Source organism: Pygocentrus nattereri, chromosome 21, assembly GCF_015220715.1.
Source record: "Pygocentrus nattereri isolate fPygNat1 chromosome 21, fPygNat1.pri, whole genome shotgun sequence".
In the NCBI taxonomy this organism is placed as follows: domain Eukaryota; kingdom Metazoa; phylum Chordata; class Actinopteri; order Characiformes; family Serrasalmidae; genus Pygocentrus; species Pygocentrus nattereri.
In genome coordinates, this window is record NC_051231.1 from 6,427,811 (window position 1) to 6,440,310 (window position 12,500).

Genomic DNA, 12,500 nt, shown 5'->3' on the forward strand with positions numbered 1-12,500 from the left:
GTAAAAGCATTTCATTGTTTTCTCCATTTTTTACTACATTAAAAACTAACTTTTGCGACAGTCTAAAGTAATAACACTGCTTATACTGTCAGGGTGAACGATAAATCAAGCACTTTCATTCAAAATAAGCAAGAAAACTTTTATTTTTAGATTATATATTTTGTTTCAGTGTGCATCATAAATATCACTTTCTTCCTCCATCTTAATTGTGATCAGATTAGACGTGGACAAAACCAAATCAAGACATCCCAAGCGAAGTAAAGAGATCCTCTTTATATAAACAAATTTAGATTTCATTCCAAGTCCACAGGAGCCAGCGCTTTGTTAGATTTGGGACCAAAGGTTTGCTTACCTGCTAGATTCATTTACTGGAGCACCACTCTGGTGGCTTCTTCAGAGATGTGGTCTTCTGCTCTCGCTTTTAATTCTTTCTTCAATAGACCAGTGGCAGATCCTAGTTAGATAAGCTTCATTATTTTATCACTGTACAAACGTGTGCCACAGCAGTCTCCCGGCTCTTTACCCAATCCAGCACTGACTCCAATTATAGTAAAATTTCATTTGACCTGCCGGCATTTTTATATATAGCCACAGCCACAGTGTTGTCCTCAATGTTTTTTTCGATCCTCAGCTAATTGGTTGCTGGTATCTGTTTCTGTCTTCAGCCATATTACACACATTTGTAGTACTGTAGTAATTGGGTGTTTTTGCCACACAGTTGAACGAAACGGCTGTCAATTATGGGTGAATAAAATCTTTAGCACATGCAGGTGTTGAGGAGGACTGACATAAATTGGAGGTAAGTGTTTGGGTGTATTGTCAGATTGGCACAGGCTGACTGGTGGGTGAACTCTAATGTGCTGTAGTCCACTCTTAACAACTCTGGGTTTGACACGCATTCAGTCAGACTGCATTGCATAATATGTATTTTACACAAGCCTGTACTGCACACACATTTTGAAAGCCCCTTCTTTTTGCGTCGAGTTTATTTAAGTTTGCAGCACTCGCCCAGTCTTTCTTTCCTGATTTGTCATGCACGGAATCATTGGCGAAACCTCAAAGCCCAAGCCTCTCAGCCACTCACACTCGCTCTTGTCCTCTCTGCCTCACTGCTCTCACTCCTTTTATATCTTTCTCTCTCTCTCTCACCTCCCACTGTTCCAGCACTCGTTCCTCCGTCCCTCCCACCCTTGTCCCCCCGCTCTCTGCCTTTTTCTTTCACGCACGCTCTGCCTCTTTTGTGGAGCGCCAGCAAACGTGAGGCGGCTCTTTGACTGACAGACGAATAGGATAATACGCTCACCGGGGGGTACTACCAAAGAAGACATCTCTAGTGGTGCACAGTTTGTCCACTTTTCAGCCTAAAAGTGTGCAGGAACATGTTGCGTGAACGATGTTTGCAGCTCTTGTTTTCAATCTGTTAACTCATGCAGAAAGAAGACAACATCAGGCACATTTCTGAGCAGGGATAACTGGATTGTGCCGCAGAGATAGCGATTGAGCTGCTGAAAAAAGAAATTAGGAAAGAGCCCACCTCTCTGTGGACGTCTGAATGAGTAAGAAAAACTGTGGTGGTGTATGTGGATAGGGATCTAAGCTCCTGTTCCTGGAGAAGTACTTCGCTGCTGGAAGGTGCAGTGAGACAACTGGAGGCGACTTCTTTTGCGACTTGTATTCTGGCTGAATGACTGAGACACGGATCAGCACTCTCCTCCACCTCTTGCTCTCCTCTACTCCCTCCGTCCACCTCATTTCCTCTCACCCAGGGCTGAGACTGGAGCATCAGGCTGAAAGAGCTCACTGCACACTCCATTAAGACTGAAGACTGCAAAAGGAACATCACTCTTAGAGATCTGTCGCTTTCTTCTTGTTTCTCGATTTTTGGACTTTGCTGGTTTTAGAAAGTGCCTGCTTTGATCTTCTGTTGTACCACTGTCTTGTCTTTCATTGCCATTGCTGAACTTTGTGGTAGAGAGTGTTTTAGAAGGACTGCCAGTCTGTCTTAATCTTCTCTCTTACCACTGTCTTATCCTAGAGTGCTCTTATCTTTGCCGGACTTTGTGACAGATTGTACTTGTCTTCAAATTCTGAAAGGAATTCCCACTTCTCCTGATCACCCTGCATCCCCCAGGCCAGGATGCAGGTGTCCTTTGTGTGTACGGACCACCGGTCCATGAGCCGCAGCACAGATGACCGGCTAAACCGGCAGAATGCCAACAGCCCAAACACGGGCACCCGCAGCAAGTTCAGAGCCGTGGCCATGGTGGCCCGCAGCCTTGGCCAGCTGTCCGTCCAGAGCGTACCCTCTTCAAGTGACCAGAGTATGAGGACCGGCATGAAGTATAGGTAGGAGAATGCTCATGTGGCACTGGAGAGTTGTTATTGGTAGAACATATGAAGTATAGATAAGAGAATGCTTGTGTGGTAGTACGAAGTTCACCAGAGTGAGTGTTTTTGGTAGAATGTCTTTGGAATCCGGCATATTAAAGAAAGTATGAAAATGAAGGCTTTTGTCAAACCAACTTTGGAATATTTTGCACTGAATGTAGAAATTGAATGAAAAATGGGTCATCAGTTTCAGTTATTGGTGGAATGCCTTCTGTATCATATTCTTCTATATCATCACATATCAATTTTCACTGTATAGACAAAAAATAGTGAAGTTTATATTGTTTAGGGAATCAAACACCTGAAACTCCTTCAATTTTGGCTGTTATATTTTGGCTTTTGATGATTGAAAAAGAGCAAAAAGACATTTAGACAACTCTTTCACTTTTCATTCTTGTCTGAAGACATAAACTCTCACCTGTTTTAGAGAACAATTTGATTTGTCCTGTCAAGCATCATATCAAAGCAGCATGATAGTGCCTTTTTGCTTCTGCAAAGTGCTCTCATTATTTTGAATGAATTCAGCTTGTTGATGCAATTAGCCCTCCAACTGTGCAGTAGATCCTGCAGTGCTGCCATAATGCAGCCTTAAGATTGATGCTAACTGTGTTCTTTAATCAATGTAACTCAATTGTCCTCTGGCAATCCATATTAATAATCCTTTAGTGTTTCCATCTCAGCCTCTTCATGAAAACCCCAGAGCTTTTTCCCAGCATGATTTCAATTCCTTCTGTTTGAGGAAAAATAAAGCACAGCACTAATTAAATAATACTTTGAAATATGATCTGTGTTACAATACAGCATAGTTTTTCTCTATGTGTATGTGTGTTCAAAGCACAAATAATTTCACAGGTAATATATATATTGTAATGTACATCATGATGCACTGATAACTGAGGCAGGAAAGTATACACTCTGCCTGGTTGTGGCTTTTATCTTTGAAGGTTTTAATTGAGGAATGATTTTCTCTTGGTTGAAACGCTGGTTTTGTTGTCTGAGACTCCAATATATATCAAGCTTGATGGTGCACAAAAAAGATTGCAGGTTTTCTCTAATGGAGAATGTGAGACGATTATTTATTTATTTAGTTTAGACATAAAGGTAGTAAGTAAGCTTCTGCTTTTAACTTTCAGTTTGACTACGAACAATGAAGTCTGTTACACTGTTGCCTCCAGTATCAGAAGTAAATTAATTATTTTGATATTGTGAGCAGCAGTGAGCCTGCTGGACTTTATTTCCAAGTCTTTAACAGTCTTTCATCTGTTGTTTTTTTGTGTTTGTTATACAGTACTGTGCAAGTTTCATTTATTTAATTTGCAGTCAGCATGACTGTTAATATGGCTTTCAGTTCTGTGCTGGAATTCAGGTCTGGGGTAGGGCCAGTATTGTGGAAAAAAACCTAGAAAACAGATAGGTCTGGTCCTATAATCTAAATAGCCGAGTTGTTTTGGAACCTGTTGTAAATTACTTTATCTAGAACTGTATGACTACACCATGTCATGAAAAAAACCTTGTGCTGTTAACGGAATAAGCTTTGATTCTAATGCTGCTCACATAGACCACTGAGTACACTGATGAAGTAAGAACCTGTTTTTTTGTTTAAACTGATGGGCTGGCAACTTATGTTCTTAACTAGGAATGGGCTGGCCAGTTAGCTAACAGGCTAAAAGATACTTCAACTCCTTCATTAATATTACAGGCATGAGTTAAAGTGCTTACTATATGGTTCACTGTAAACCAGCAATATAAAAACCAAAAAATGTCACTTGAATGACTTACATGCTTCAAATGCCTGTGTTTTATTCAGCCTTTAAAAGCATCAAACCCAGGCTAAATTTCAAACAAATCTCTGTACTCCTTAAAAAGTGTGCTAGGGAAGTTTTGAAATATGACCTTCTACAACCAAATCGTGCACTATTTGTCGATTATGGGTGTGGCTGAATCCAAGATGGCTTTTGTTAGCTATATTATGCACTGTCGGGATGCAGCATCCAGTATTAAAGTTCCTACGTAGTGTGCTATGGAGGGAGCTGGGAGCCATTTGAAATTCATCTCCAGCTTGGGAAGAGGGGCATTAGCTTGGAACTAAGTAAGACCCATGATGGTGATCTGATGACCGAAAAAAGTACTTATAAAGCGAAGTTTTTTGCTTTAAACTGTGCTGTTATGATATGGTCATTATTAAACAACAAGAAGTTAAAACGTTCACGAAATTATTGTAATATACAATGATGGGCGATGAAATGTTCTTGTTCTCTGCTTCACATCATTCCTAAGAGCATCCTTGATGTGATAAAATCTTAGTAATGCACAGTGATCTAAGTTTGTCAGAACAGCGGCCTCTTGTGGTTTACTGTTTAATTATATGTTTATGGAAAACTTTATTGCATATTTTTTTAATTGTTGTGTAGCAAGAATATGGCAGTCATAGGAACAGACATAGGAATGACTTTGTCATTCAAATGAACACTGTACAGTGCGAATTAGAATGAAATTCCATTGCCTTGGCTCTGAGTAGATTGGTAATACAAGTAATACAATGTAGTGCAAAGTACAATGTAGTGCATGTGTAAACATATGTATATCAGCAGTTAAATCTCTGTTTATGTTCTGAGCTCTGGTCAGACAGCGACTTTTCGCAATGTCATGTATTGGAGGAAGTGAAGTCCCAATAATTTTCTCTGCTGTCCTTACCACCCTCTGCAGGGACTTCCAGTCAGAGGTGCTGCAGGCTCCTGCCCAGACAGAGATGCAACTGGTCAGTATGCTCTCTACAGTGCCTCTGTAGAAGGTGGTGAGAATCGGAGGGAGGAGCTGTGCTCTTTTCATCCGCAGCATGCGCTGCTGAGCTCTTTTCACCAGAGCTTCAGTGTGAGTGGACCAGGTCAAAGTGTCTGTTATCTGTACCCCCAGGATCTTGATTTTGCTGACTATCTCCACTGCTGTGGCCTTGGTGAAGAGTGGTGTGTGGTTGGGTTGGCTCCTTCTGAAGTCGACAATGATGTCTTTTGGTTTTCTCGGCATTCAGGACCAGGTTGTTGGTTTCACACCAGTCAACCAGATGGTTCACCACCTCTCTGTAGTGCAGGTCATTGTCATCCTGGATTAGGCCCACTATTGTCATGTTGTCTGCAGTCTTTACGATGTGGTTGGTGGTGGACCGGACCTGGCGCTGCAGTCATGGGTCATCAGGGTGAACAGCAGCGGGCTGCCCTGAGGGCAGCCGGTGCTTAGAGAGATGACACTGGAGATGTTGTTGCCCACCCGCACAGACTGAGGTCTATTTGTTAGAAAGTCCAGCAGTCAGTTACACAGGTGAGTGCTGAAGCCAAGGGGGCCAGTTTGCTTATCAGATCAACGCTGAGCTGAAGTCCAGAAACAGCATGCGCACGTGTGTATTCTTTCCTTCCAGGTGTTCTAAGCTCAGGTGAAGTGCAGAGGAGATGGCATCCTCTGTGGAGCGATTAGGGAGGTAAGCGAACTGGTACAGGTCGAATGTGGAAGGGAGTTTGGAGGTAGGTAATCATTGAGGGAGGAGATTGTGGGTTTTTTGAGCACTGGTATGATTGTGGCAGTCTTTAGGCATGATGGTACAACAGCCTGTTTCAGTGAGGTGTTGAAGATGTCCGTGAGAACCCCGGCCAGCTGATCGGCACATTCCTTAAGCACCCGTCTGGGTATGTTGTCGTGGCCCATCGCTTTCCGAGTGTTTACTCTCCCCAGGGTTCTTCGGACATCCGCCTTATCCAGGCAGAGTATGTGTTCATCAGGGCGAGGAGTAGATTTCACTGCAGGAGTGATATTCAGTGCCTCAAACCTTCCAAAATATTTATTTATTTTGTTGAGAATGTTGATGTTATTTTCACAGGGGGGAGGAGTAACTTTATAGTGCGTGATTGTCTGAAAAAATCTTGCACTTTTTGACCATGAGCATACTTTGTGACTCTTATGGCCTGGTTCAGGTTTGCTCTCGCTGTTCTGAGTGCCACCACATCACCGGATTTGAAAGCGGTGTTTTGTGCTTTCAGCCTCGCATGTACCTCACTGGTCATCCAAGGTTTGTCATTAGCCCGTGTGAAGATGTTTTAAATCACACTCACATTCTCCATGCACTTCTGGATGTATGCAGACACAGACTCAGTATACTCATCCACCTGTGTGTGATGATTTTCGGTGGCTGCTGCCTTGAACATGTCCCAGTCCATGCATTCGAAGCAGTCACATAGTTTTTCCATTGGACTTGGGTGCTATTACCATATATTATTTGTTCAGCAAAATGTGCTACTGTTTATTGTTTATTTGTTTCATCTTTGTTAATAAACATGCTCAATTAATTCAAATTCAATTAATTAATTAATTTCTTCCTTTTGCTAACCCTCCATTATTTGTCCTAACCCTCCATTATTTGTCCTAATTCCCGAACACATTTCAGGCACAGGACTTTTCCTTGTTTTATGCCCTGTGTTAAGTACAAGTTACTAATTTTTCAGAGTGAGGAAAATGTAGAAGACATACATTTAACAGGCACAGAAAGGCTTCTCCAAAAGCTTATCCAAGGTCTTCACTGTTTTACATTGAGGAACAGTTTTTTGCAGATTGGTGAACTTCTTCCCATCTTTGCTTCTGAGAGACTCTGCCTCTCTGAAATGCTCTTTTTATACTCAGTCATGTGAGTTAGTTGTAAATTTGTCCTCCAGCTTTTTTTTTAAGTGCCACTTATTTTTCCAGCCTTTTGTTGCTCCTGTCCCAACTTTATTGAGATGCGTTGCTGACATTAAGTTCTAAATGAGTTAATGTTTTTCATGATGGTAAAATATCTCACATTCAACATCTGATATGTGTTCTGTGTTCTATTGGGAATAAAATAAGGGTTTATGAGAATGGCAAATTATTGCATTAGTCCCAACCTTTTTGGAATTGGGATTGTAGTCTGTCTTTTAAGACAGCTTCTGAGTTTGTCCGTTTCAGGATGTGTTGTGAAATAAGCGATATTTGATGCCAGGCCCTTCTGTTGCCTTTCTGGATGATATAGGTCATGGAATGCTCTGAGCCCCCTAAGGGACCTGTTCAAAGATCCTTCCGGCATCAGGAAGCCCCCATATTGACTGCAGGGCTGGCATCTGAACTTCTGCCATTGGCTGGGTAGCTGTTGGACATGCAAAAGCATGGCTCAGAGCTGATCTACTCTAATGATGCTCAGAAAGAGAGAGAGAGCGCATCAGGACATTTTTAACGAAACCCAGTATCTCAGTGCGTGTGCCCTTGATTTACTGAATTAATGAATTTGTGTTTCTCTCTCTCTCTTTTTCCATCACACACTTCCTTGCTGCCATATGGATGCAGAGTAGTGGATTATGCCCTCCCTTAGTGGGGTTCTCCGAATTTGTGTGTGTAATTGCCCAGAGGAGGATGTGGCTTCAGTTGCACTGCTGTTCTTGTCAGAGTGAATCTCAATCATGTGTGCCCTAATGTAAACACTCTTCAGAGCTGCAGAGAGCAGTTATGAAATATCAGTCTAAAAGTTCGACTGCACTATGACAAAGTAAAAATAAAAACATTTCGATTTACTGGACCACGATAAAGCATAGTAGTTGATCTTGGAAATATGCAAATGAGCTTTGAAGCTAGTGCGTGAATAACTGCTGGACATCAAGCAGAACATGTGCAGATGTGCAAAAAAAACAAACCGTTGAAAAAGAATTGCGTGTAAATTGCCCAGCAGTGTTGACACATACTGGAGTTTCTGGTGTTGAAGGATATTTTGTGTGTGCATATAAAACAGCATTTGAATTTTCAGATGGCATTTTGCATGCATTAACATGTAAAGGAAGAGACTGAAGTTAGGAGGCAAAGCACATGCAGTTGGAAAGTTAGGTTGCTTAGCAACAGGTTGGACCGTCCTGTTGCCTTGATAAAACAGTTCTGCTGAAGATATGCAGCAAGTTACCAGAACTATATAACTGTTTATGTAATCATGCGATATTGGCTTTAGATTTAATAATCTATTTATTTAGATGAACAAGAAGGATAATTGTGTTTTGATTGTTGTGTATATGCAGATTCACTGGTAGCTAATGGGGCGTTTTTGTGTCAGATTAAAAGTATTATTACTTTTAATTAAAGTTTTAAGTTGTGTATTGCTGTAATTGAGAGATCAGTGAAGGATTCTAAAAAATAATTTGCTGTAAACTGTCTCTCATTTAAATACTAGAAGGGATATACGTCAAAAATGAAAGAAACAATAAAACCAACCCGAAACAAAGTCGACTTCAAAGGGTTCCAGACTGAAACATTTATAGTTATACAATAGAAAAGTAAGATGTTTTGCTCAGATTAGCTAATTATATAACATTTGGGTGTAGCCTATAGGGTGATTTGAAGTGCCCATGTATGCATAACAGATGGCAAATGAATAGAATCATCCATAGCACTTCTCAAGACATTCAAGTTTTGGATCTGACACACAACCCCATTTCCAGAAAAGTCGGGATGCTGTGAAAAGTGTAAATACAAACAAAATGCAATGCTGTGCAAATTATTAAAACCCTATATTTCATTGAAAATTCTTCAAAGACAACATATCAAATGCTGAAACTGAGAAAGTTTATTGAATATATACCCATTTTGAATTTGATGCCATTTTTCAAAAAAGTTGGGACAGGGGCAATAAAAGGCTGGTAAAGTTGTGTAATGCTTAAAAAACACCTGGTGGTTGATTGACAAAAGGTCAGTACATGATTTTGTATAAAATGAAATCCCAGAGAGGCTGAGTCTTTCAGAAGTCAGATGAGGAGAGTTCATGGCACTGCATTAAAAACAGACATGATTCCATAGAGCAAATCACTGCATAGGCTCAGGAACACTTCTGAAAGCCACTGTCTATGAAAACAGTTTGCATCCCCAAATGCTAATTAAAACTCTTAAACACAAAGAAGAAACTATATAAACAGCATCCAGAAATGCTGCCACCTTCTCTGGGCCTGAGCTCATTTAAAATGGGGAAGTGCGATATTGTTTTTGGAAATCATAGACGATGAATCATCTGGGCTAAAGACCCTCAGGCTTGTTATCAGCACAGAGATCAAAAGCCAGAATCTGTGACAGGATAGAGGTGCATAAGTGCACATGTCATGGGTGATGTGCACATGTGTGAAGACACCTTTAATGCTGAGCAATATATGCATGCCTTCCAGACAACACCTTTTTCGGGGAAAGTCTTGCTTATTTCAACAAGACAATGTAAAACCACATTCTGTATGTATTACAGCAGCATGGCCCTGTATTAAGAGTCTGGGTGCTAAACTGACCTGTCTGCAGTCCAGACTTGTCCCCACTGAAAACATTTAGCACATTATAAAATTAAAAATATGACAAGGGAGACCTTGAACTGTTGAGCAGCTGAAATCTTGTGTTAAGCAAAAATGCGGAAAAGATTTCACTTTGAAAACTACAGCAGTGTCTCCTCAGTTCCCAAACGTTTACAGTGTTGTTATAAGAAGAGGTGATGAAACACATTGGAAAACAGGCCTCCGTCTCAACTCTTTGTAATGTGTTGTTGGCATCAAATTCAAAATGAGTGTTTTCCAAAAGATTTGTCATTTCAACATTTGATATGTTGTTGTTGTCCTATTTTCAATGAAATATAGTGTTTAAATGATTTGCAAATCATTTTGCACAGCGACCCAAAAAGCTAGTTTAACAACTTTTTGCTGCTTATTTCCTCTTTTATTTTAAATGAAAACCAGCAGAACAAACTATAATGTAACGAGACAGAAAATGAGAAATTCAAATTAAGATCTCCAGATCAGACACCAGAACTGATTCTGTGCGACCTCTACATTTTGGGGAGTAGGCTTTACACATTCAACAGCCACTCTGTTCAAAATCTTAATAAGATTCTCAATTTACATACATTTGCAAGCTTATTTCCTCATCCTTATCAGATTATATTCATTAGACATAGAGTGCATTATCATCAGCATCTTTAATTTTTTTATTTATGCTAATTTATGACCAATATTAATGCTTCACCAGAGTATATGCATTGTGTTTTGATGTTTATAAAATGGTCCTAGACTCAAAAGGACTGATAATCAGATTTCTTTAGATTTCTCATTTTATTTTCATCGAAAAAATATTCGGTGTGATCTCATTACGCTTTGAGTGAGCATCCCCGAGGATATGGAGGATAGTTGTTAGATAATGTGTTAGCCAAGATGCTGATGAGGTGTGCTGACTCCTGTCTGCTGAGCTTGTGGCAGAGATTGAGGGTTGTCACCTCATTCAGGTCTGTCTTCGCAGATGATGGGGGACAGCATTATTGGAGCAGGTCCAGAGGTGGACATTTTACCTTATTGGACGCAAGAGGTGATGCCATTATGGCTTAATATCAGCCACTTTCTCAGAAAGGTAGTGGCCTCCTCAGCTCTGCTCTATAGATTGATTAAGTGGCTTTGGTCCGGCTTGAATTAATGAGGCAAGCAAAGACGGTTTATGATTATGTAAAGCAGCCTTTGCTAGCAGAGCTGCTGACTACCTTGCATAGCAAAGCAGGCAGGGAGTCAATCCCAACAGATCCGCTGGTTTACATATTTTCTGCATTTGAAGCTGGTCGGCGGGTAGTCTCGACAGGTCCCAGCTGTCATGATTCGGCAGTGACCTGCTGCAGTTTCACAGAGTTGTGGATGTGCAAATGAAGATATCGCATGGTGTGATTAGTGGATGAAGGAGAAGATTCTCGTCTCCGAAACCTGCTTCCCTGAAACATGGGAGGGCTAATTTTCATTGCATTCAGTCCTTTATCTCACCTTCCAATATAGGTTTGTTGATGAATATAGGATAAAAAGTGCTGAAAGACATTTAAGCAAATTGTGTCCCATGTTTGTTGTGGCAGTGTTAACTTAGTTAGGCAACTCTCAAATTCAGTGTGTTGATCAAAAGCCCTGTTTAGGCCAGAGTGGTATTACATGGTGAGGGACTGTGATTAGAGTGATTAGCAATGAAAAGACTCAAGAAAAGACACAAGACTGGAGGACAAGACCAACCACTAATTTGGAGCTTGACTTCAAAACAGGACTGCTGTAGTCTACAAAATCCTTTGTGATGGCCTTATTAAAAGTAAAAGGAAAATGAAATATCCTAAAAGTACATTCTGCCAAACAAAATGATTTCTGTAATGTTGGTTGGCATTTGTTACATTGACTTTAATAGCCCAATGCTATCTGGCATTAACTGGAAGTTAGTCTTGGTTGTTTGTTTGTTTGACCTATTTATTTGTTATTTTAATGCTGACATGAACAAGTGAATGTATGATGAACTGTTTGGGATAATTTAGAGAAATTCCTCAAATATAGACGGTCATTAATGTGATCTCTGGTGAAACTAATCCAACTTGAATAAGGCGAAATTGTCTTCCTACCTATGAAGTAAAGGATTTGCCTAAATCATGATTTTTTCCAAACTAGTAAAAGCACATATTGAAAATCGTTTGGTGGTTTAAACACCATTAACTGCTGCTGAGTGCTGACATCACTATCAGGGGATAAAATGCATGAGCTATGACGTTATTCTGAAAATATGGCTTTTGTCAGCTGTTTCTTCAGGAAATGAATGTCAAGGCCTAATTAGGTTTCTGTTTAATTTGTTCAGTTAATGCAGACAAGCTGATTTGTTAGAAAACACTTGTTCTAGAACTTTTTATGGGCAGTATATGCTGATGCAAATTTTGAAAATATTTTTATTTTGAGTTAGTGAAGCATGTGACGCATCCGAAGCGTCATTCCTCATTCCTGTACTCTAGTGCCTCATAAAAAGATGAAGAGTTCCCATTGCCTCTTGTTTTCTGCGTATAATTTAGGAGCACTGATTTACTGCCTGCCACTTTGGCAGTTGACTATTCCAAAAGCCAAATTTAAGTGTTAAGTTGGTAGGTCAGTCATCCTCACGCTCTGCCAGTGCTGGCAGAGGACAGATGGTCTATAAATTGTACAGCTCTACCATATCTTTACATAATTTATCATCCGCAGTCATGTTGACTTCAGTATTGCTTTGCAATAAGGCTGCTACAGATGGAAGTGTTTGTTAAATTATAGAACCTAATTAGTTTAATGTCA

At 40.3% G+C, this 12,500-nt stretch overlaps 1 protein-coding gene across 5 annotated transcripts in view; it reads left to right on the forward strand.

Moving 5' to 3' along the window:
* kcnab2a (potassium voltage-gated channel, shaker-related subfamily, beta member 2 a) overlaps positions 1-12,500 on the forward strand; it is a 137,607-nt gene that overhangs the window by 91,702 nt on the left and 33,405 nt on the right. Inside the window, exon 1 of one of the 5 annotated variants that reach the window (XM_017704903.2) lies at positions 1,175-2,346. The exons of the other annotated variants lie outside the window; for them this stretch is intronic. Within the exon in view, the coding sequence (XP_017560392.1) occupies positions 2,138-2,346 (209 nt within the window). The 5' untranslated portion in view covers positions 1,175-2,137. Of the gene's footprint in view, positions 1-1,174; positions 2,347-12,500 lie in introns of those variants that run through there. 5 annotated transcript variants of the gene reach the window in all.